Source organism: Phacochoerus africanus, chromosome 15 (assembly GCF_016906955.1).
Source record: "Phacochoerus africanus isolate WHEZ1 chromosome 15, ROS_Pafr_v1, whole genome shotgun sequence".
In the NCBI taxonomy this organism is placed as follows: domain Eukaryota; kingdom Metazoa; phylum Chordata; class Mammalia; order Artiodactyla; family Suidae; genus Phacochoerus; species Phacochoerus africanus.
Window position 1 is genome coordinate 63891055 of NC_062558.1, and position 26917 is coordinate 63917971.

A 26917-nucleotide genomic window follows, 5' to 3' on the forward strand; every position below is an offset into this window, starting at 1 on the left:
AGCCTGGGAACCTCCATGAACCGGAAGTGCGGCCCTAAAAAGACAAAGAAAAAAAAAAGATAACAAATAACAAGAGTTGATGAAGAAGATGTGGATAAAAGGGAGCCCTCAGGCACTCTTGGTGGGAATGCAAATTGGTGTAGCCACAATGGAAAACAATATGGAGATTTCTCAAAAACTTAAAATTAGGAGCTCCCTGGTGGTAAAGTGGGTTAAGGATATGGGGATATGGAGTTGTCACTGCTGTGGCTCAGGTCACATATATGGCATGGGTTCAATTTCCGGCCCTGGAATTGCCTCATGCCACAGGTGCAGCAAAACAAACAAACAAAAAGCTTAATAATAGATCTACCATATGATCCAACAATTCCACTCTGGGATATTTATCCAAGGAATACAAAAATAATAATTCAAAGACACATAAGCATCCCAATGTTCAAGCAGTACTATTTAGACTAGCCAAGATATGAAACCAACCTATATATCCATAAATAAATGAATAGATGAAGAAGATGTGGTACACATATACAATGGAATATTAGTCATAGAAAAAAGAAATCTTGTCACTTGCAACAGCATGGATTGACATAGGGAGTATTACATTAAGTGAAATGAAGTCTGACAGAGAAAGACAAATACTTGTATGATTTCACTTACGTGTGTAATCTAAAAACCAAAACAGGAGTTCCCATCGTGGCACAATGGAAACAAATCCAACTAGGAACCATAAGGTTGCAGGTTCGATCCCTGGCCTCTCTCAGTGGGTTAAGGCTCCAGCATTGCTGTGGGCAGTGGTGTAGGTCGCAGACATGGCTCAGATCTGGCATTGCCGTGGCTGTGGTATAGGCCAGCAGCTTTAGCTCCGATTAGACCCCTAGCCTGGGAACCTCCATATGCCACGTGTGTGGCCCTAAAAGGACAAAAGACCAAAATAAATAAATAAATAAAAAATAAAAACCAAAACAAATGAACAAACATATCTAAACAAAAACAGAGTCATAGATATAAAGAACCAACTGGTAGTTAGTTGATGGAGAGGAGAAGGTTGGGGGGAGGAGAGGAATGAATGAGCATGACTAAGTACAAACTTCCAGTTACAGAATAAATGAGTCACAGGTATGAAAAGTACAGAAATATACAGTGGGGAATATAGTCAATAATGATGTAATATCTTAAAGTATGGCAACATATTGTAATTAGACTTACTGTGGTGATCATTTTGAAATGTATAGAAATATCAAATCACTAAGCTGTGTACCGGAACTAACACAGTGTTGTAAGTCAGCCATACTTCACAAACAAACAAACAAGCCAACAAACAGGCTCACAGAAAAAGAGATCAAATTTTTGGTTACCAAAGGTAGGGGAGGGGAGGGGAAATTAGATGAAAGTGGTTAATCGGTACGAACTTATAATTAGAAGATAAATAAGTACTAGAGATTTAACGTATAACATGATAAATATAAATAATGCTGTTGTATGTTATATATGAAAGTCATTCAGAGAATAAATCCTAAGAGTTTTCATCATGAGGAAAAAATATTTTTTTCTATCTCTTTAATGTTGATCTGCAGGAGATGATGGGTGTTCACTAACTGCAATAATCATTTCATGATATATGTAAGTCAAATCATTATTCTGTACAGTTTAAATTTATACAGCACTGTATGTCAATTATATCGCAATAAAACTAGGAGGAAAAAATTCTCTTTCACACATCAACTGCTGCTCAAATAGAGGAAAAAATCTTGATGTCAGAGGTTAAAGACAGAGAATTTTAGAGCTTAAAGAGACCTTGGAAAGGGTCCAAAGACCTCATTTAAAAATGATGAAACTGGGGTTCCCATCGTGGCTCAGTGATTAACGAACCCGACTAGCCTCCATGAGGACACAGTTTCAATCCCTGGCCTCGCTCAGTGGGTTAAGGATCAGGCATTTCCATGCGTTGTGGCATAGGTCGCATACGTGGCTCAGATCCCAAGTTGCTGTGGCTGTGCCATAGGCCAGCAGCTACAGCTGATTCAAGCCCCCTAGCCTGGGAACCTCCATATGCTGCAGGTGCGGCCCTAAAAAGAAAAAAAAAAGACCAAAAAAATGATGAAACTTTAGTTCAGAAGGATCATGTGATTTGACCAAGAATCCATAGCTAATCAATGGCACAGCTAAGGCCACCAAAATAAGTCCAGCATTCTTCCCAATTGACAAGTATTTCCCGCGATGGGATTAAGATGGCGGAATAGAAGGACTGGAGCTCGACTTCTCTCCTAAAAACAACAAAAACTACAACAAAAATGCTGAGCAATCTTCACCCAAATGGACTGGAAACTTTCAAAAAGATATCCTACTCCAGAAGACAGAGGAGGCCACATCAAGAGGTAGGAGGGGCAATTACATGCTATAAGCAACCCCATACCTCCCGGGTGGGAAGCCCCACAGACTGGAAACTAACTGGTTCACAGAGACTCACCTACAGGAGTGAGAGTTCCGAGCACCACATCGAACTCCTACGTGTGGGGATCCGGCACTAGGTGAAAGAGCTCCCCCCACCACCCCAGCATCTGGCATTGAAGCCCAGTGGAGCTTGTGTGCAGGAGTTCCACAGGACTTGGGGAAACGGAGACCCCATTCTGAAAAAGGGCACACAGACTTTCACATGCACTGGGTCCCAGGGCAAAGCAAAATCTCCATAGGAATCTGGGTCAGACTTGACTGAAGTTCTTGGAGGACCTCCCTGGGAAAACAGGGGTGAATGTGGCTTGTTGTGGGGGAAGGGCATTGGAAGCAAAGCTCTTGGGAATATTCAGCAGCTGCCTTTCTCTGGAGGTGGCCATAGTGGGAAAATCTGGCCCCACCCATCAACGCTGAGAAGCCCCAGGCAAACAATCCAGGTGGGATCACAGCCCCCGCCCTTCAGTAAATCGGCTGCTTAAAGACCCCCAGGCACACAGCTCCCTCTAATCTCACCCAGAGACAAAGCCCCACCCACCAGAGGGATAGGAATCAGCTCCACTTACCAGTGGGCAGGCATCAGTCCCTCCCAATGGGAAGCCTATAGCAAACTCCCCCCTCCCCGCATACCAACTTCAGCCACAAGGGGGGCAGATGCCAGAAGTAATTGAGGCTACAACTCTATTGCCCACAAAAAGAGAAGTATTTGCGCAGGCACCTTGATTTTTCTCAAGAAATCTAATAAAGTTCAAAAAAAAAGTATGTACTTTTGTCAGTGTCTCACAGCTTAAGCAGTTTTAATTTATGGAAGATGAACATATTTATGGTTATTTTGGTGTTTAAAAGCTTACAGAAAATTATTTTATTCTCATCCTCAGAACCAGGGTTATTTTTAGACCTGATTCACACTGCTTTAAACCACGAGACCCATGTTTCATCAATAACAATAAGGGCAAAGTGTAACTGGAAGTGACCATTGAGTCACAACCGCAAAATTTGATACATTTCCACCTTTAGCTCTTTTTAATAATAGGTGAGTTCTCCAAGATGACAAATCATAGACTACACCCCAGCACTGGACTAGATTCAAGAGATTAATTAAATCAAAAGACCACCCTCAGGAGAGATTTCTTATGAGGCTGCAGGTCTTTTACTTTGCAGAAGGGACCTTTGGAACAAAAGTTAGTTAACTTGTAATATGAACAAGTGACTTCACTTCTTGGGATTTGTAATGTTTTAGAAAAAGGGGAAGGGAAGTGATATCATGGGGTTACCAATTTTTATTTCAAAAAGTAAAGGCTTTTTTTTTTCTTTTTTTCTCTCTTTTTTTTTTTTTTTTTTTTTTGCCACACCTGCATCATGCAGAATTTCCTGGGCCAGGGATCAAATCTGAGTTGTAGCTGTGACCTATGCCACAACTGCAATAATGTCAAATCCTGTAACCCACTGTGCCAGGCCAGGGAGTGAACCTGAGCCTCAGCAGTGACCCAAGCCACTGTAGAGACAATGATAAATCCTTAAGCTCCTGCACAACAACTATAACTCTAATAAAAAAACATTTTTTAAATGTAACATCTATTAACACTGCCAAATCACTACAGAAGTAGAGGGACTATTTTAATAAGGAAATAGGATATAATTTCAGAGTAAAATGGAAGCCACTAAGAAGACAGTCTGGGGTTGCAGGGGAAGGGTCCCATTGTGGCTCAGCAGGTTACAAACCCAACTAGTGTCAATGAGGATGCAGGTTTGATCCCTGGCCTCACTCAGTGAGCTAAGAATCTGGCACTGCCAGGAGATGCAGTGTAGGTCACAGACATGGCTAGATCTGGTGTTGCCATGGCTGTGGCTGCAGCTCCAATTCAACCCTAGACTGGGAACTTCCATATGCCCCAGGTGCAGCCCTAAAAAAGCAAAAAAAAAAAGAAAGAAAGAAAAAAAGATGATCGAGGGAACTTTACACACACACACATGTGCGTGCACGCATGCACTGCATTTATATTCTTTTTGACTTTAGAGAGAAGTTTTCTTTAACTTACAGCTACTTGTATGTGTATTGGTATTTAGGAGCCGTTATTACTATTACTACCTTCTGTTTGGGTGATTAATCTTGACTGATTCAATGAACTGAAAATGTTAAGTAGCAGGGCTGGTAGTCAGCACAGAAGAATGGGCTGAGGATGGCAAATGGCAGTGTGGGGCACTGAGAGGTGTGCAGACTCTTAAAAGATCCTCTATGCTCCTGCATACTGGCCTGGAAACATCTGTGGCACAACGCTGACCCATACTCTCAAAAAAGGCAAGAATCTCTCTAAAAGGAGGATAAGGATGGACTTTTGAGCCCTACAACCTCTTTATTTATTTATTTATTTATTTATTTGCTTTTTAGGGCCACACCCACGGCATACGTAAGTTCCCAGGCTAGGGTTCGAATCGGAGCTATAGCTGCTGGCCTACACCACAGCCACAGCAAATGGGGATCTGAGCCATATCTGCAACCTACACCATTGCTCATAACACCACCAGATCCTTAACCCACTGAGGGAGGCCAGGGAGCAAACCCACATCCTCATGGATAACTAGTCGGATTCGTTTCTGCTGAGCCACTGACAGGAACTCGCCCTACAAGCTTTTAAATACTAAATGAAGTAAAAATATAAAATAATTTGTTAATAGTCATCTGCAAATCAGACTGATGAATGTAATGCTCAGCCAATGAGGGGAATAAAAATGAGGGAAATTAAACTGAAAACTAGCCAAAAAGGGTTCGGTTATGATCAAGAGTGCATTAGAAAATGAGAAGGATGAGTTGTTCTAAGAAAGTCAGAATGAGCTACAGGTAAGTAATGAAATTGTTTCCTCTAGCTCTTCAGGGAAATAAGGGAAGAGACAGGTAAATTTTTGCTCGCTGTTGAAAGTAGCATGAAGCAAGAAGACATTTCTTAAAATTTAAAAGTTTGCTAAGGACATAAATTTAGGTCTGCATTAATCAAACAAAAAAATAAATATCTGACCACTGTCATTCCTTCACTATTTACCCAAGCATCCGCTCAAGCAGCACTGCTGCAAAATAGACAGGTAAGGAGCCACACATGGAATTTTAAACTTTCCAATAGCTACAATAGAAAAATGAAAAGAGGAGTTCCCATCGTAGCACAGTGGAAACGAACCCGACTAGGAACCATGAGGTTGCGGGTTTGATCCCTGGCCTCCCTCAGTGGGTTAAGGATCTGGTGTTGTTGTGAGCTCTGGCGTACGCTTCAGACTCGGCTCAAATCCTGAGATGGCGTAGGCCAGCAGCTATAGCTCTGATTAGACCCCTAGCCTGGGAATCTCCATATGCCACAGGTGCAACCCTAAAAAGCAAAAAAAGAAAAAGAAAGAAAGAAAGAAAAAGAAGAAGAGGTAAATTAATTTCAATAATACATTTTATCTAACCAAATATATCAGAAACAATATCATTTTGACATTTCAATATCATTAAAGAGATATTTTACATGCCTTTGTTTTATACTAAATTTCTGAGATCCAGTGTGTATTTGTTATACTTATAGCACATTTCATCTTGAACCAGCCATATTTCAAGTGTCTGATAGCTACACATGACTAGTGTCTACTGCACTAGACCACACAGCACTGGAATCTCACATCACCATAGAAGAGGACACAGAGAACACACACAGTCCAGGATCTAAACCAAAAGGCAAAACAAACACATATTAAAACCTAAGGCCAAGAGTAACAAGCACCAAAAGCAAGGTTCAGATCATGAGTTTGGTTGATTTCACAGAAGGGCAGTCACCATGATTCTTGAACTGGGCTGTAAAGAGTGGTTATATTGACAAAAGGGATGAAAATACATTCTAAGTGGAGGGAATAGTATCATAATGTGGTTTTTCCAATGTATAGTATTTCTTTTTGTCTTTTTGTCTTTTTAGGGCCGCACCCTCAGCATATGGAGGTTCCCAGGCTAGGGATCTAAATGGAGCTGTAGCCACCAGCCTACACCAGAGCCACAGCAACGCGGGATCTGAGCTGCATCTGCAACCTACACGATAGCTCACGGCAATGCCAGATCTTTAACCCACTGAGCAAGTCCAGGGATCAAACACGCAACCTCATGTTTCCTAGTCAGATTCATTTCTGCTGCGCCACTAAGGGAACTCCCCAATGTTTAATTTTTATAAGCCAGTTTATGAAAGAAAGTATTCCCTTTGGGAAATACATCAACTTCCATGCCCTTCTCTCTCCCCAAAAAGTTTCAAAGAGTCCCCAAAGCAGTAGGATGGCCAGGCCTGCTGCCAGAAGTAGGCTGATAGTGCACTGAGAAATAAATTATTGCAGTAACCAGGTTGTGTGCTTGCAGCCCCTGCAAAGAAACTCTTACATGCAGAGGGAGTGGGCCCATGAGTCCTACCCCTCCACTCACAAGGCAGGGAGCCCAACAAACCTCCAGGTTTCTCACTCATTACTCCCACAGGAATTTTAAGTTCATCTTCCTGGGGAAGAGAAAGCCAATAAGGAGTCACACCCACTCAAATCCCTGCTCTCAAGTATCACCTTGCTTGTGGGTTGTTTTGGTGGTATTATGTATATCTGCCTTCTTCAAGTCAGCAAAACCTGTCATTACTCACACCAACACTAGACCTGCCTAGCACACTGGGAATTGGCCCAGGTAACAGAATCCTTATAGGAGGCAGAAACAGGGCTTGGGGGTAAAACTGTACAGATATGCTCAAGCCCAGCTCTGCCAACATCAAAACTCATGCAGCAAGCCTGTTGGCTGTACTGACTCACTATATTAACTTGGAAGTAGAGGTACTGACTCATTAGAGGGGACTATTAAATCTATTTCGAGTACACAACTACAGAGCAAAAGATCTCCCTGCTGTACCAGCAATTCTATTGTCTGAAAAATGGCCCTACCCCTTCTTATTCTTCTTCTTCTTCTTTTTTTTTTTTTTGTTTGTCTTTTGCCATTTTCTTGGGCTGCTCCCGCGGCATATGGAGGTTCCCAGGCTAGAGCTCCAATCAGAGCTGCAGCCACCAGCCTACACCAGAGCCACAGCAACACCAGATCCGAGCTGTGTCTGCGACCTACACCACAGCTCACAGCTGGATCCTTAACCCACTGAGCAAGGCCAGGGATCGAAACCGCAACCTCATGGTTCCTAGTTGGATTCATTAACCACTGAGCCACGACGGGAACTCCTAGCCCTTCTTCTTGAATTTGAAGAAAGACATCTACCAAAGAGTGTTCTCTCAACTTAAAACAATGCAAGGCCATGATCACTCTTTAGTTCAGTTACCTCCCATTCCTTCAGTATCCTTCAGGTTTCAACCAGAGAAACAGAACCAGAAGAAAACATACATTAACAGATTTATTACAAGGAATGGGCTTATGTGGTTGTGGGTCCTAGCTAGGCAAATACACATCCACAGGATAGGCCACCAAGGAAGGTCAGGTGAGAATTCTCTGGCACAGCCCGAAGGCAGAATTTCTTCTTCTAAAAAAGCTCCTTTCTGCTCCTAAAGCTTTTCAATAAGTTGGATCAGATCTACCTAGATTATTTAGAATAATCTCACTTACTTAAAGTCAACTGATTATGGACTTGGAACACATCAACAAAGTACTTTCACAGCAACACCTCCATTCGTGTTTGAATAACTCCAGAAAGTAGCCTCGCCAAGCTGACACTGATTACCAACACAATTCCAACACGATCCTTCCTCCTCCAGCCAAATTTACTCTAACGTATCACCAGCAGCCCAGACTTTGCATACAGAGACTCTCAGTGGCCTGCTCTCTCCTTGCCCATTCACCTTGCACAGACAGCCCTCCTATTTGGCCCACTTCACAGCCTAACTCTATAAAACTCCATTCTTGCTATTATTTGTGGTAAAGTCTCAAAGTACCACTACTCTGTTGTTTCCTGTCTCTCCCTTAAGGCTACAAATCCCTTGCAGCTCAAATGATGTCTTTAATCTTGACTGCCCCAACCTAGAGGAGAGGAGGCTCTCTGCAAGTAGTTAATGATGGTGTATAGCCCAAAGAGGCAGAATCCTTGATACTCAGCTTTCTTCATCAAGGATCGCCTGGAAAAGATGAGAGGTCTACTTCTTAGCGTTTTCTCAATTACTCAAGTTTCAAAGAGAAGGAATGGAGATTATAGAGAGTGTAAAGTTAAGAACTGCATGTCTTTTCACAGTTTCAATATGGTATTCTGAGCTACTGCCAAAACCTAGCTTTGCTAAAGACAAAGTGTGGGCCTTTAAATTCCCGATGCATGGGTACAATCTTGACAGAGTTGCAGCTCTCCCTCCTGCTTATTTTCATAGAAATGTCTCTGTCTTTCATGACAAAGTCTCTTTCTCTTGCAGGTTCTACAGTTTGGCTGGAATTGCCTGGGAGAATAATTTTATTGGTGGGTGATGCTTGTTCTCCAATAACTAATATTGGTTGAGTTCCTACCATATACCAAGCACCATTTCAATTATTCTACATAATAATCACATAAGGTAGGTACCTTTATTATCTCCAATTTAAAGATGAACAAACAGGAATTCCTGCTGTGGCCCAGTGGGTTAAGAATCCAACTGCAGGGGCTCAGGTTATTGCTGAGGTGTGGATTTGATCTTGCCCTGGCGCAGTGGGTTAAAGGACCCAGTGTTGCCACAGCTGCTGTGTAGGTTACAGCTGCAGCTCAGATTCAGTCCCTGGCCCAGGAACTTCCATATGCTATGGGAGCAGCCATTTACAATATATATATATATATATATATATATATATATATAATCATACATATAAATATATTTAAATTAATTTTTACCAGAAATTATGCAAATATGTCCATTCTTGTGTTTTTTCACCATTAACTGGCACTACTGGATACAACTTATTTGTCATAATTTACATGGAATAAGCAGTGATACATTCCAACAGAAACCTATAGTTTCTTTTAAAAAGAAGTTGAAGCCAGGAGTTCCCACTGTGGCACAACAGAATCGGCAGTGTCTTGGCAGCGCCAGGACACCGGTTTAATCCCTGGCCTGGCACAGTGGATTAAGGATGTAAGTGTGGTGTAAGTAACAACTGGGGCTTGGATCTGATCCTTGGCCCAGGAACTCCTTATGCCATGAGGCAGCCAAAAAAGAAAAGATGAAAATGAGTCAAAGCTAATTGTACATTGGAGAATTATCAAAAAGTGCGAGGTTGAAATCTAAGTAGAGAGGGCTTGAGCTAGCAGTGGTTCCCAAATGAAAATCACTTTGGAGGCTTAAAAAAAATTCACGTAGGAGTTCCCGTCGTGGCGCAGTGGTTAACGAATCCGACTAGGAACCATGAGGCTGCAGGTTCGTTCCCTGCCCTTGCTCAGTGGGTTAACGATCCGGCGTTGCCGTGAGCTGTGGTGTAGGTCGCAGATGTGGCTTGGATCCCGTGTTGCTGTGGCTCTGGCGTAGGCCGGTGGCTACAGCTCCGATTGGACCCCTAGCCTGGGAACCTCCATATGCTGCGGGAGCGGCCCAAAGAAATAGCAAAAAGACAAAAAAAAAAAAATTCACGTAGATAGGCCTCATTATAGACTAACTGAATCAGAATGTCTGAGGGACAAATCCAGGCATTTATGCACTGAAACTTTTTCTATAGATGATTCTAATGATCTCCTTGGTTAAGAGTCACTGATAACCATCATGAGATCTCCTTTTCCTATTTCCAAGGTAGTACCGATCTGTTCTTTCTATTCAGAACTAAATTATCAACCAGGCAGAAGAATATGGCTCACACACTATAGACACTTCTTGCGAACACTGTGTTACCACAGCTTTCAGGATTGGTCCCTTAATTTACACTATAAAGAGCCAAAGGAGAATTGACAGAACACTATAAATCAACTATAATAAAAAAACTTTTAAAAGAAGAGCCAAGGAAGGCCAACATCACATCTGTTCAGTAGACACTAAAGTGCACACACACAGACACTCATAAGCAGTAGGTCTCCAGCCATCATTTTTTTCTCATGGCTTCCTTGTTCTAGGACCCTTTGGTCTCCATATTCTTTGCTTAGCTTCAAAACCTTTGATAAGCTGGTCCAAGTGTCTCCTCATCTAGCTGAAGACACTGAAGATAGGTGACTTGTACAGGCTCCTTCAGCTACATGGCAGGAGACACTGGACTTGGATGAGCTCTGACTTCAGCCCAACGTTCTCTCTGACTTTGGTTGGGATGCGCTCTCCAGCCTGAAAAGAAGGGCTTGCTCATGGGCACATGACCAGTGCAGTTACTCAGGGCTCAGCTCTGAGAAGGGCCATGCACTTGGACTGCTGCTCCACTGATGCTGACACTCTTAATTCTTAATTTTTTTCCTTTTAATGACTGAACCTGTGGCATATGGAAGTTCCTGGGCTAGGGGTCAAATCAGAGCTGCAGCTGCCAGCCTATTACCACGGCCACAGTGACACCAGATCTTTAACCCACTGAGTGAGGCCAGGGATCAAACCTATATCCTCACAGACACCATGTCAGGTTCTTAACCCACTGAGCCACAACAGGAACTCTGAAATTCTTAATTCTTTTAACAGGATACCCTGCATTTTCATTTTGCACTTGGGCTTGCAAATTATGCAGCTGGCCCTGTCTAGAAGTGAAGGGGACTGCTTGTGGCCCCTGAGACAAACTGGTTGTCCACCTAGGGACTTAGAGAAAGAGAAGAGCTGCAGCTCAGTTTTCAGAGTGCCAGCCTCAGCTCTAACCACCAATGCTCAACCCATCTCTAAGAAAATCTCAACTTTACTGAACCCTCAAGTCCTACCTGGACAGATGCCACAAAGAGCTTTATTTTCCAGGTATGTGCTAATGGAGGTTAGCATTTCAATTACCCTTTGAAATGCAAGGTAATTGCATTTCTGTTTAACTTTGTATTTGCTTATAGAAATGATGACTTTTAAAGTCATCAAAAATGAGGTACCACCTCACATCAGTCAGAATGGCTATCATTAACAAGTCAACAAATGCTGGAGTGCTGTGGAGAAAAGGGTACCCTCCTACACTGTTGGTAGGAATGTAAATTGGTACAACCACTATGGAAAACAGTATGGAGGTACCTCAGAAAACTAAATATAGAACTACCATATGATCCAAAAATCCCACTCCTGGGCATATATCCAGACAAAATGTTCATTGAAAAAGAAAACATGCACCCCTATATTTATTGTAGCAATATTCGCAATATCCAAGACATAGAAAGAACTTAAATGTCCATCGAAAGAAGACTAAGAAAATGTATATATACAGAACAGAATACTATTCAGTCATAAAAAAGACAAAATAATGCCATTTGCAGCAACATGGATGGAACTAGAGACTCTCATACTAAGTAAAGTAAGTCAGAAAGAGAAAGACAAATGCCATATGATATCTCTTATATCTGGAATCTAATACATGGCACAAATGAACCTAACTACAGAAAAGAAACAAACTCAAGGACATGGAGAACAGACCTGTAGTTGCCAAGGGGGAGGGGGAAGGAGATACTGGGCGTTTGGGGTTGGTAGATGCAAACTATTGCATTTGGAGTGGATTAGTAATGAGATCCTGCTGTATAGCACAGGGAACTTTATCTAGTCAACTGTGATGGAACATGATGGAGGATAAGGTGAGAAAAAGAATGTGTGTGTGTGTGTATATATATATTTATGTATATACGCTATATATATATATATATATATATACACAAATATACATATGTATGACTGGATCACTTTACTCTACAGCAAAAATTGACATAACATTGTAAATCAACTTTAATTTTTAAAGATCTTTTAAAAAAATTCTCCTCTCTTCTTGGGAGTTCCCTTGTGGTTCAGCAGGTTAAGGACCTGGCATTGTCACTGCTGTGGCATGGGTTCAATCCCTAGCCAGGAACTTCTGCATGCCAAGACTACGGCAAAAAAAAAAAAAATTCTCTTCTCACCAGATAATTTTCTAAAAATTATACTCTCAAACCTATCAACCATCATCCACTTGTACACTGACAGCTTTACAAACAATCCACATTTTGAAAAACTCTTCCAAACAAATCTTGGCAAACATTTCCTGTTTTTCTTGAACTTATAATTCATTTGTTTAGTTATGTTTGGTTATCTTATCTGACATGACCAGATGATCCAGCATTGTTTTTCAAGTCTTATTTTTAATTTAACAAGGTAATACATCAGTTGGAAGCAACCAGTTTTGTTTTGTTTTGTTTTTTAAAAAGTCCCTTTTAGTGATCAGGAAAGATAACATTTTCAAAAGAAGGAATGGCCAAAGCATTTCGTTTGGATATCATGTTAGATCTGAAAAATACCTTATAAATCACCACATTCAATGTCCTTTTTTCCTCCATAAAAATACAGACTATGATTTGCTCAACAAATCATGTCAAGTTCACAGTGCAGGAAGAAACTCCAGGGCTATGTCTTAGTACTCTGTTTTTTGGTTGTATTTTGGGGGGTTTTTTTGGCTGTAAGCAAGGCATGTAGAAGTTCCCAGGCCAGGGATCAAATCCGAGCCACAACAGTGACAATGCCAAATCCTTAACTACTAGGTCACCAGGAAACTCCTTAGCAGGTCTGTTCTTAACTAGTTCCAAGTAAGTTAGACTTATGACCACTAAATATTACTTCAGCATTTAAACAATACCTCCAGAAACTGAAGTGCATGTGATTTTAACCCTTAAAAAAAGCCCCTCTACTGCGTTCTCTGACAATAAGAATCACGATTGTACCATACTTGATAAATGTGTATCAAGAATATTACTTCTGGAGACATTATATGAAGGTCACATAACACATCATATGCATATTACACTGTATTTAAATCCTTAATAGCATTATCACTGTGAGATGGGACTACCCTTTGCTGTATCAAATTTTTCTTATGAAGGTGACATAAATGTCGGACATACAATTTGATCAAGGTACGTCTGAATCAGAGAGGAGTAATCATGAATCACAGAGGAACTGTTCCCAGGGCTGCTGAACATTTGGTCCTTTGATCACCAATACTCATTGGACTTATCTGGACCACTGCCCTGCCCCTGTATCTTTCTTACTCATAACATATGTGTCTCACTAGACTGTGAGCCTCTTAAAGGCAGAAATGATGTGGTTGCTGTTCAGCCTTTCATACCCAGCATGCATCATACTGCTTGGCACAAAGTAAATAAACAGCAAATAAATGAATAAAGAAACGAATGAATGAATGATTGAATATCCCCTGGAATTCTTGTATTTTCACACAGATTTCTTACAGTGAGAGAACGGTTGATAACCTCAGTGAAGGCAGCACTCTGGGTTATACTTTTGAAAACAAAGAGCCTCCTATGTCTTGCACAATGTTAATGATGCAGCAAACATAAATGCCTAAGGAATGAAGAGAAGAAATTTATCCACTTACTTGCAAGCAAGCCAACTCCACTTGCAAGGGATCCGACCCAGGCTGTTTTTCCTTTCCCTTCACCAAAGGCATCCAGCCATTCTACGTATAAGACGCCAACAGCTAACGGAGATCCATAGCACAAAAACTGAGTACAGAAGGAGACAAACACAATTACCCAGCCCCAGCCTCCATCAGGGGACTTTTTATATTCCATCGTAATGTGAGATCAGCAAGTGTTCCTTTGGAGGTCCTAAGCAAAAACAAAAAGAAAAGAAAAGCATATTTAGAGAGTAGGGAGGCATGGTATTTTTTTGGTAGAGCCTACAGAACACAAAACTTCCCAGGCCAGGAATCAAACCCTCTCTACAGCAGTGACCTGAGCTGCTACAGTGACAATACAGGATCCTTAACCTGGCTGGGCCACCAGGGAACTTCAAGGCACAGTATTTTAGATTAAAAATACCTCCTCCTAAATTCAAACATTGAAAAAGTTCTCCATAAATATACAAAGAAAAGGATAAAAGATCACAGACATATCAAGTTAACTTTAAAATTTATGACTTGAGGGAGTTCCCATCATGGCTCAGTGGTTAATGAATCCGACTAGGAACCATGAGGTTGCGGGTTGGATCCCTGGCCTTGCTCAATGGGTTAAGGATCATGCGTTGCCATGAGCTATGGTGTAGGTTGCAGATGCAGCTCGGATCCCACGTTGCTGTGGCTGTGGTAGAGGCTGGCAGCTACAGCTCCGATTAGACCCCTAGCCTGGGAACCTCCATGTGCCGCGGGAGCGGCCCAAGAAATGGCAAAAAGACAAAAAAAAATAATAATAATAAATAAATAAATAAATAAAATTTATGACTTGAATAAGTAATATATCCACATTTCCAAAAAAAATTTTTTTTTAATTATAAAAAGGCACAGAGTAAAAAATCTCTTTCTAGGACTTGCCCCCCATTCCCCAGGTCTCACCCCCACTCATAAGTTGGGTGGTTTCTTGTCATACACTAAGTTCCCCAGGAAGCAAGAGGTTTATTAAAAGTGCTCTCTTTCTAAGGAAGAGAACAGACAGCAGCAGGAGAAGTAAGCATGTTGGGCTAAGGACAGGGATTTCTTTTTTTCTTTTTTTTTTGTCTTTTTAGGACCACACCCACAGCATATGGAGGTTCCCAGTCTAGGGGTCTAATCAGAGCTATAGCCACTAGCCTACACCACAGCCACGGCAACTCGGGATCCGAGTCGTGTCTGTGACCTACACCACAGCTCATGGCAACGCCGGATCCTTAACCCACTGATAGAGGCCAGGGATCGAACCCCGCAACTTCATGGATGCTAGTCGGATCCGTTAACCACTGCACCACGACAGGAACGCCTAGAATTAATTTATGAATACATTAAGCCAACTCAAATGAAGACTTCTCTTAATTTTTTACACAAAAACAGAGCATGTAACATACACTGGTATGTGTCTTGCTTTTTGTATTCACTTGACAAATACCTTGAAGATCTTTCACATCAATGGATAGTAACCTTCCTCATTCCTTTCTTTCTGCTACATTGTGTTCCAGTAATTCTTAATACTTAAACCAGTCCCTTTGGCTTTCTAATGAAAAACAACACTGCAGTGAATGACCTTTCATACACATCTATCTTTCTGCATATATGTGTATGTCAGGAATTTCTGAGTCAATTACAAATGTACATTAATGAATACTATATTTAGTATTAGCAAATTAACTTTAGGGGATGATTTATATGACCCCCAGCAACAGTGGCTGTGCTGTGAAACTTCTGGATTTTTGCCAATCTGTTGGCTTTAAAACAGCGTCTCGTAGTTTTAACTTGCATTTCTCAGCATTTTCTGAATGATGTGTGTCATTTCATAGGTGGAAAACCATTTGTAATTCCTATCTAATTCTCGAGTACATGCGTTTGATTTTCTTTTCTGTTCCACTGATCTGTCTATTCATTCACCATTACCACATTAGTTTAACTACTAAGGGTTTTTTTTTTTTTTTAAGTCTTTTTAATATATTTTAAGTTCCAATGAGAAGAGTTTCCTCTCTCTCTCTCTCCATCATTGTACAACTTTTCAATATTTTTCCTGGCTCTTCTTGTTTACTTTTTTCTATGAACTTCAGAATCAGTCTGTTTGGTTCTAAAAGAAATCTGAGGAGTTCCCACTGTGGTGCATTGGGATCTATGGTGTGTCTGCAGTGGCAGGTACTCAGGTTCTATCCCCAGGTTGGTAAAGTGAGCTGAGCTGGCCTTGCTAGAGCTGTGGCATAGGTTGCAACTGCAGCTTGGATCCCTGGCCCAGGAACTCCATAGGCCAAAGGGCAGCCAAAAAAGAAAACAAAAAACAAATGAAACCTCATGGTGTTTTCATTAGCACTGAGTTAAATTAGAAGTTGATTTAAGAAAAATACTTCTTTTATGATGCTGCATTTTTCTATCTTCCATTTCATATTTTTCCATTTGTTCAAGTCTACCTTTATTTTCTTAGAGTTTAAAGATTTTCCCAACGTTTTTATTCTTAGATATCTTATCCTTTTTGCTAATATTATAATTGAGTTTATTCCTTTGATTTGTCTTCTGTTAGTACATGTAAAAGCTATTGATACCTGTATGTTAATTTGGATTCCATTACCTTGCTATAAAACCTGTTGATTGCAGTAGGTTTTTGGATGACTCACTTGGATATATACAATACATAGTAAAACACAGTTACGCAACTACAAAGAGTGAATAGTTTTACCCCCTTATTTGGATTTTTATGCTTCTAATTTCTTTATTTTGTCTTTACATGGAACAAGTCATCCAGAATAATGTTAAATAATAAAAGTATCCCTCTTTGTTTAGTTCTTAACTTTAATGGGAATGCCTTCAAGTGCCAAGGTACTGCCTCTGAGACTTAGATATGTTTCAAAGAGTTAGGGGGAAAAGTTTTTACTTTTGAGTGTTATTATAATGAATATTTATTATGTTTTTCTCAAATGCATTTCCAGTGCATAGGGAGATGATACTGATTTTCTCCTTTTAATTTTTAATGTAATAAAATCCATATTTGAGTCATCATTAAATCAGTGGACTAAATCTTCCTTAGAACATGGTACTATTTTGATTATGTCAGTCTTTGTGGGATGAGGTTTAAATTCATTAGTGAAATCTATTTTGGTGGGGTCACCCATGGCATATGGAAGTTCCTGGGCCAGAGATTGAATCTGAGCTACAGCTGCAACCTATGCCATAGCTGCAGCAACACTGGACCCTTTAACCTACTGTGCCAGGCCAGGGATCAAAGCCATGCCACTACAGAGACAACGTCAGATCTTAACTCGCTGTGCCACAGCAGGAACTAAGATCTAATATTGCTTTTAATTTTGACTAGGTTTTGGTGTCAAAGTGATATTGGAAAAAAATTTTGAAAACATTGTTTCTAAGTTTTGAGACATTTTACATGGCAATAGATTTAGAGACCCAAGGCCTGAACTTCCTGCTCCCAACAGGGCCTCCCACTAAATCTTCACCTCGCATCTCTCTTCACCATGCCAGGTTTACAGGCAGGTTCAGCCGAGTCTTCTTTGCCTGAAGCTTTGCCAAACCATCCTCTTGGCTGTGATTTCATCAGATAATAACTAGACGGTAGGAATATCATTCATCCATTCATGCACATCTATAATTAGGCACTTGGCTAGCTTAAGAGAGTCCTAGTTACACCCATTAATTTACCTGGCTTCAGTGAATTTCTTTACACTGACATTCATAGCACTGGGCAAAAATCACGTCACTACCTGCCACAGGCTTCTGTACAAATTTACTTTTGATATGTCATAACTGAAAACTGAAAGATGTTACAGTTTGTGTACAAAACTGCAGAGTCTAAAATCCACTTCTCTCAGGCCACCTGATTGTGTCAGCAGACAGAATACTCCCCACTTCCAATTATTAACATGTTTTGAAGTCATCAGATATACCCCTTCATCAGAAGTTTCCTCCCTCTACTACCTACCCCACTGTAAAAGTAAATAACCTAATTCTGTTCCTCCTACTGAGAATTTAGTAGTACTTTGGAATTCCCATTCAGAATATCTTTTAAAGAAAAGAGAGTTTTAATTCCCTGAAGTAAATAATATATGATAGCAATAGCTAAACACCTCACGAGATTAAGAGGTTGTGTAAAAACATAAGCATAAGAGATTGTCCTTAACATAAACCTTCAAGTTACAGCACTCCAGGAAAAGTACACATTTACCAAGGCAAAGCATCACAAGCACAAACAAAGCCAGTATTTTCTGCAGGGCCAAGGAAGGGGAGGAAAAGAGTGAGACGTTATTGCCTTTGCCAGTTTTCAAACTGCAGTAGACAGAAATGGCTTCATACACCAAATACCTTTGCCTTGCCTTGTTTTGCTTTGTCTTGCCTTGGGTGACATTTCAACATGCCAGACAGGAGCCAGAGAACTACTTCTCACAGTAAATATTTGGGAGAGAAAAACTTTGAAATACAAAGCTCCCACATACATCAACATGGACTAGAAAGACGAGTTTTTATAAAGAGTTGGCTAACAGCTTCTAACCTTTTTAACTGGCTCATTGTTTGAGATATATGTTGTCTCAATAGAACATGGTGAAAAATACCACTTAGTGATTTCTTGTTTTCTGTCGGGGCAACACCTTTCTCCTGCCATTTCCACTACCCCTTAGAGGTCTCTCTATAGTTCTGCTATTTCTCTGATATTCTATATTCTGTAAGGTGATTTCACAAATAGACTAGCCTTTACTTTCTCCCTTTTGCAATAGTACCCAATTTCCTTTGGGGCACATGGGTCTTCCTCATGGGTAGATGGTTGATGGGCTGCTCATCAAGGTTCCTTGATTTTGACCCACAGAGTAGAACCTACTTCAAGCAAGACCAGTAGGACCTCTCTCCCAGGATCCTGAAAGAGTCTAATAAAAGAAAAATATCTGGAGTTTATTGATCCCAGGGGCAGTGCATTAAAAAAACCCAGTCTCAGATCCTACAACCTTGGATTCCTAAGGATACCCAAGCCTGGTTTCTCCAGCCTTCCATTTCATTCTATGAGCTAACCTAGTAAATTATTTTATAAAGTTAGCTGGTATTTGTTTCTTTTAAGTGAAACAGAATAAGCATGTGAGTATGCATAATTTCAAGTTTATTATTTTAACTATCCATACCCTACTTGATCCTATTTAGGCCAAAGATTAAGCTTAGGAGTAGAGTCTATGGCCACAAAATATAGGAAACATAGCCATGCCATATTTCTATTTCCAAAAACTTCACTTACTAACCCTCCTTCACAGCTTATGATCCAAAATGATAAAATATTTTCCCTCACATTCTTTTAAATAAAAAGTCTAGGAGTTCCACTGTGGCACAAAAGGATCAGTGGAGTCTTGAGAGTGCTGGGATGCAAGTTCGATCCACAGCCCAACACAGTGGCTTAAGGATCTGGCATTGCTGCAGCTTTGGCTGGGGTCACAACTGTGGCTCAGATCTGATCCCAGGCCCAGGAACTCCATATGCTACATGGCAACCAAAAATGAAAAAAAAAAAAAAAAAAAAAAAAAAAGCAGCAGCAGCCTAAATTAACTGAAAATTTCCACTAAGCATATTTGTCCTAATATTTAGAGATATGCAAGCTTTATAAAAATGGGATCTTCATTCAGGGAGTTCCTTGGTGGTGCAGTAGGTTATGGATCTGTTGTTGTTACTGTAGTGACAGGTTACTGCTGTGGCGCAGGTTGGATCCCTGGCCCAGGAAGCTCCGCAGACCACGGGCACAGCCAAAACAAAAAACAAAAAAAAGGGATTTTCATTCAAAAAGTTTTTGAGGCGTTCCCATTGTGGCTCAGTGGTTAACAAATCCGACTAGGAACCATGAGGTTTTGGGTTCGATCCCTGGCCTTGCTCAGTGGGTTAAGGATCCGGCGTTGCCGTGAGCTGTGGTGTAGGTTACAGACACGGCTCGGATCCCACATTGCTGTGCCTCTGGCATAGGCTGGTGGCTACAGCTCCGATTGGACTCCTAGCCTGGGAACCTCCATATGCTGCAGGAGCGGCCCAAGAAATGGCAAAAAGACAAAAAAAAAAAAAAAGTTTTTTGATCGCTTTCAATATAAATTATATTGCACTAGGTACCAAGGGAAATTAGAAATGTAAGGCATCACCCTTGACATGGAGACGCTTGTAACTCCATTAGGAAGATGAGACAGAGCACCACAGAGGTGGATGGATATTAAATGTTTAGGAGTCAGAGGAAAATGAAGGCAAGCAAGGCAGAAGCAGGAAAGGAAGGCCTCATGAGGCAGGCTGATTCTAAAGAACAATGGAGAGGAGTTACTGTTGTGGCTCAGCAGGTTAGGAACCCAATTAGTATCCATTAGGATGCAGGTTCGATCCTGGTCTTGTACAGTGGGTTAAGGATCCATCATTGCCATGAGCTACAGTGTAGGTTTCAAACAAAGCTCAAAATTGGTGTTGCTGTGGCTGTGGCGTAGGCCAACAACTGTAGCTCCAATTTGACCCCTAGCCTGGGAACTTCCAAATGCCACAGGTACAGCCATAAAAAGAAGGGGGAAAAGAAAGAACAATGTAGAGATTTATGAAAAAGTGGCTCAGGCAAGATGATTAACATAAACAAAACATGGGTGTGGAATCAGTCCTGATAGGTTTGGTATAAAATGAAGAGGGCAGATCTTAAGTCTCACAGAGGAAAACAAGATTAGAAAGACCGCACCCTCCATTGAAATATAAGAAGAAAGTGCCTCAAGAAGCCTGTGCTTATAGCCCCAAAACAGAATTCTTTTCACACCTTAGGTGATAAATCCTGGCATTAATAATCCATTCATTTTATCTAAGTGGTGGATTTTTTTCCCCCTAAAAAAATAGCAAGATTAGTAAGTACCAGAACATGTTGTTTTATCTGGACCAATGTTGCATGAGTATATTTAAAGTTTAGGCTTTAATTCATATAACTGTATAAAAATATGCTTCTAGGAAACATATACATTGTAGTATATTCAAGAATTTGAAATCTTGTAACCTGTGTTAACGAATTCAGACTCTGCATGGCAAGACAGCTTATAAAACTCAAAATTAGAAGACATTTTGAAAGACAATTTGAGGAGCAACTGTGACACTGTCATGGTACAGTGTCTGACAGAATACCGTAAAATCAATGTTAACTTATAATTTCAGTGTATTTATCTTTAACTTAAAATTTAAATATATTGCATAGAGCAGTCAAGATGGTGGAGGAGAAAGACCCTGAGCTCAACTCCTCTCATGAGCACACCCAAACCACAACTATCTGCAGAACAATCATCAATGAGAAAGAATGGAACCTACCAGAAAAGATCTTCTACAACTAAAAACATAAAGAAGGGACCATAGTGAGACAGGCAGAAGGGCAGACTTGTAACACAATTAAGTCCCATACCCCCAGGTCAGCGACTAGACTGGAAAATAATTCTATTGCATAGGTTCTCCCCTATGAATAAGAGTTCTGAGCCCCACATCAGGCTCCCAAGCCCAGGAGTTCTGCACTGAGGAAACAAGCCCCCAGAGCATCTGGCTGTGAAGGCTAGCAAGGCTTAACTTTGGCAGCCCCAAAGGACTGGGAGTAATAGAGATTTCACTTTTAAAAGGGTACACACAAAATTTCACATGCACTGGGACCCAGGGCGAAAGCAGCAATTTGATAGGAACCTGAGCCAGACCTACATGCTAGTCTTGAAGAATCTCCTGGAGAGGTCAGGGCGGGGAGGCTGTGACAGACCCTGGGGACACACACACTGATGGCATAAATGTTTGAGAACATTCTACTGATGCTAGTGGCTTCCATCTTGGCTCATTAGTGCCAAGATCTGGTTCCACCAAAAAGCCTGCAGGACACATTCCCACCCATCAGCAGAGAGGCTCCCTAAACACTTCCTGAGCCCACAGTCACCTCTAGACATGCCCCTAAACATGTCTTTGTCCCACCAGAGGGCCAAGTTACAGCCACCCACCAGTGGGCGAGCACCAGTCCTTCCCTCTAGGAAGCCTGCTCTAGCCTCTAGGCCAGCCTCACTCACCGGGAAGCAAGTACCAGAAGCAATAAAATCATAATCTTATGGCCTGCAGACCAAGCCTGCTCAGAGCTGGCCAGACCCTACCCTATCTGGCTATTGGCCTTGCCCACTAGCAGACCAACACAAATTTAAGGACACACTGGACCCCATATCCAACTATGTCAGGAACACCTCCTCCTCACCTCAATGATGTGAAATAAGCTCTGGGATCTCTGGCTCTGTGGCCAGAGTCCAGGAACCAGCTCTGCCTGCCACTAACCCAGGACCTGGCTTCACCTGCCAGTGAGCAAGCATCATCCCTGGACTCTTTGGGACCCTGACTCTGCCCAGCAGTGAGCCAGCACTAGCCTTGGGGCCCCCTAGGTTCTGCAGTTAGCTGCCTGTGATCAGACCCCACTAACAAGCAACCAACCGCCACCGCACAAGGCAGGGCCTGGCAACCAGTGGGGCTGGGGGCCAACCAAGCCTACTAGACCACATACATAGTCGCCCTGCCACAACAGAAGCACCAATACAGCCCTCTTGGGGGAAATCTCTAGAGCATATAGCTTGGGAGATGAGAGGGGAGTGTGCTGCTTGAAAGCACAGGACATTTCCTACAGACAGCTATGTCTTCAAACTTGAGAAACATAACTAACCTACCATGTACATAAAAATAAAAATAGCAACCTAGACAAGATGAGATGGCAGAGGAACGTGTTCCAGATAAAGGAACAAGATAAAATCCCATAAGAATAACCAATTAGAGACAGGCAATTTACTCAAGTTAGAATTCAGAGTAATGATCATAAAGATGAAAGAACTCAGGAGGAGAATGGATGCACAGAGCAAGAAATTAAAAGTTTTTAACAAAAAGTTAGAAAACATAAAGACCAACCAAACAGAGATGAAGCATACAATAACTGAAATGAAAAATACAGTAGAAGGAATCAACAGTAGACTAAATGATCAGAGGAACAGATCAGTGAGCTGGAAGACAGAGTAGTGGAAATCTCTGCTGCTGAACAGAAAAATGAAGAAAGAGTGAAAAGAAATGCAGACAGTTTTAAGAGACTTTTTTTTTTTTTTTTTTTTAGGGCCGCACCCATGGCATACAGACGTTTCCAGGCTAGGGATCAAATCAGAGCTATAGCTGCTAGCCTACACCACAGCCACACCAACACAGGATCTGAACCACATCTGCAATCCACACCACAAGTCACAGCAAAGCTGGATGGCCGACCCACAGAGCCAGGCCAGGGATCATGGATACTAGTCAGATTCATTTCCACTGAGGCACAATGGGAATGCCCTTAAGAGATTTCTGAGACATAAAATGCACTAATATTTGCATTATAGGGGGTCCCAGAAGGAGAACAGAGAGAGAGAAAGGGTCTGAGAAAATATCTGAAATCATAATAGCTGGAAATTTCCCTAACCTGGGAAAGGAAAGACACCTAAGCCCACAAAGTACAGAGACTCCCATATAGGATGAACAGAAGAGAATTATACCAAGATATAATATAATCAAAATGACAAAAATTAAAAATAAAGAGCATATCAAAAGCAGCATGGAAAAGAAACAACAACCAAAAACATACAGGGGAACTCCCATAAGGCTAGCAGCTGATTTTCTCAGCAAAAACTCTGCAAGCAAGAAGGGAGTGGCATGATATATTTAAAGTGATGAAAGGGAAAAGCATAACTAAGAATACTTACACAGCAAGGCTCTCATTCAGATATGATGGAGAAATCAAAGGCTTTACAGAGAAGCAAAAGCTAAAAGAGTTCAGCACCACCAAACCAGCTTTACAACAAATGTTAAAGAAACTTGTCTAGGCAGAAAATCAAAGGCCACAACTAGAAACAAGAAAATTATGAAATATGGCTTGCCAGTAAAGGCAAAGATATAGGAAAGATAGGAAATCACCTGCTCATGAAACTAGTAGGGAGTTTGAAAGAACAAAGTAGTAAAATCATCTATATCCACAATAAGCAGTTAAGGGATACATAAAACAAATGTAAAATATGATATTGAAATCAGCAATCATGAGAAGAAGAGAGTACAAATGCAGGGTTTTAAATGCATTTGAAATTAAGAGATCAGCAACTTAAAACAGTCATATATATATATAAACATACACATATATATACATGTATATACATATGTGTGTGTGTGTGTGTGTGTGTGTATAGTGCTATACAAACACCTCATGGTAACTGCAAACCAAAAATCTATAATAGATATACATATAAAAAAGCAAAAGGAATCTATACATAACAGTAAATTCATCAAATTGCAAGAGAAGAGAACAAAAGAAGTGAGAGGAAAAAAAAAGACCTACAAACACAAAACCAAAACTGTTAACAAAATGGCAATAAGAACGTACATAGTGATAATCACCTTAAATGTAAATGGACTAAAGGCGCCAACCAAAAGACATAAAGTGACTGAATGGATACAAATATAAGATTTGTATATATGCTCCCTACAAGAGACTCCCTTCATATCTAGAGACACAAACAGACTGAAAGGGGTGGATGGAAAAAGATATTCCATGCAAATGAAATCAAAATAAAGCCAGAGAAGCAATACTTATAGACAAATAAATACGTAGCAGGAAAAAATAGACTTTAAAATAAAACACTATTACAAGAGACAAAGAAGGACACTACCTAATGATCAAGGGATTAATCCAAGAATACATAACAACTGTAAATATACATGTACCCAACACAGGAGCACCTCACTATGATAGGCAACTATTAATAGATACAAAAGGAGAAATCAATACAAAATACAAAATAGTTGGGGACTTTAACACTCAATCAATAGACAGATAATTCAAATAGAAAGTCAATAAGGAAACACAGCCCTTAAGTAACACATTTAACAAAATGAACTTAATTAGATATAGAGCATTCTATCTAAAAACAGCACAAAACATTCTTTTTATTCTCCAGGATAGATGCACACTAGGCCACAAAACAAGCCTCAGGAAATTTAAGATAATTGCAATCATATCAAGCATCTTTTCAGACCACAATGCTAAGAGGCTAGAAATAACTACAGAAAAAAAAAACCACACAAATACATGGAGGCTAAACAATATTAAACAACTAAATGGATCACTGAAGAAATCAAAGAGGAAATTTAAAAAAAAAAAAACCTAGAGAAAAATGAAAATGGAAACACAAAGATCCAAAAACCTATGGGATGCAGCAAAAGCAGTTCTAAGGGGAAATTTTATAGCAATTCAAGCTCACACAAGAAACAAGAAAAATATCAAATAAATAACCTTACCTTACACCTGAAGGAACTAGAAAAAGAAGACCAAACAAAATCCAAAGTTAGTAAGTAGAAGGAAAGAAATCATAAATATCAGAGCAGAAATAAATGAAACAAAAAAATAGAAAAGATCAATGAAACTAAAAGCTAATTCTTTTTAAAAAATAAACAAAATTGACAAAACTTTCACCAGAATTATAAAGAAAAAAAGGGGAGAGGACCCAAAATAATGAAATCAGAAGTGAAAAAAGGGGGAAGTTACAGCAAACACCACAGACATACAAAGGATCCTAAGAGACTACTACAAACAACTATATGCAAATAAAATGGACAGTCTGGAAGAAATGGAAAAATTCTTAGAAAGGTGTAATCTCCCAAGACTGAACCAGGAATAAATAGAAACTATGAACAGAAAAATTATCAGTAATGAAATTGGATCCATAACTTAAAACTTCCCAACAAACAAAAGTCCATGACCAGATGGCTTCGCAGGTGAATTCTAGCAAACATTTAGAGAAGGCTTAACACCTATCCTTCTGAAACTATCCCCAAAAAAATCACTCCCAAATTCATTCTATGAGGCCAGCATTACTGTGATACCAAAGCCAGACAAAGATACCACAAAAAAAAAAAAAAAGAAAACTATAGGTCAATATCACTGGTGAACATAGATGCAAACATCCTCAATGAAATTCTAGCAAACCAAATCCACTAATACATTAAAAGAATCAAACACCATGATCAAGTGGGATTTATCCCAAGGATGCAAGGATTCTTCAATATCCACAAATCAATTAATGTGATAGACTACATTAATAAATTGAAGAATGAAAAACATGTGGTCATCTCAATAGATGCAGAAAAAGATTTTGGTAAAATTCAACATCCATTTATGATAAAAAAAAAAAAAACCTCTCCAGAAAGTGAGCAGAGAGGGAACATACCTCCACATAATAAAGCCCACATATGACAAACCCACAGCTAACATTGTACTCAGCATTGAAAAGCCAAAAGCATGTCCTCTAAGATTAGGAACAGAAAAAGGATGCCCATTTTTACCACTTTTATTCAACATAGTTTTGGAAGTCCTAGCCATGGTGATCAAAGGAGAAAAAGAAATAAAAGGCATCCAAATTGGAAACGAAGAAGTAAAACTGTCACTGTTTGCAAATGACATGATACTATAAATAGAAATTGCTAAAGATGCCACTACTATAATTCATTAATCAATTTGGTCAAGTTGTAAGATATGAAATTAATATATAGACAGCTATTGCATTTCTATTCACTAACAATGAAATATCAGAAAGAGAAATTAAGGAAACAATGCCACTAATCACATCAAAAAGCATAAAATGCAAAGGAAAAAAACCTACCTAAAGAGGCAAAAGATCTGTACTCTGAAAACTGTAAGGTGCTGATGAAAGAAATTGAAGATGACACAAACAGATGGAAAGATATAGCATGTTATTGAATTTGAAGAATCGACATTGTTAAAATGACCATACTACCCAAAGCAACTTACACATTTGATGCAACTCCTACTAAAATGCCAACAGCATTTTTTATAGAACAAGAAAAAATAATTTCAAAATTTTTGTGGGGAAAAAAAAAGACTTTGAATAGCCAAAACTATCTTGAGAGAGAAGACCAGAGCTGGCAGAAGAATGCTCTCTGATTTCAGAC

General features: G+C 40.2%; 1 protein-coding gene across 1 annotated transcript in view; it reads right to left on the bottom strand.

The window, feature by feature from the left end:
- The window catches only part of SLC16A9 (solute carrier family 16 member 9), a 79820-nt gene that overhangs the window by 25711 nt on the left and 27192 nt on the right, over positions 1 to 26917 (bottom strand). Inside the window, exon 2 of the mRNA XM_047762310.1 lies at positions 13886 to 14117. Within this exon, the coding sequence (XP_047618266.1) occupies positions 13886 to 14081 (196 nt within the window). The 5' untranslated portion in view covers positions 14082 to 14117. The remainder of the gene's footprint in view (positions 1 to 13885; positions 14118 to 26917) is intronic.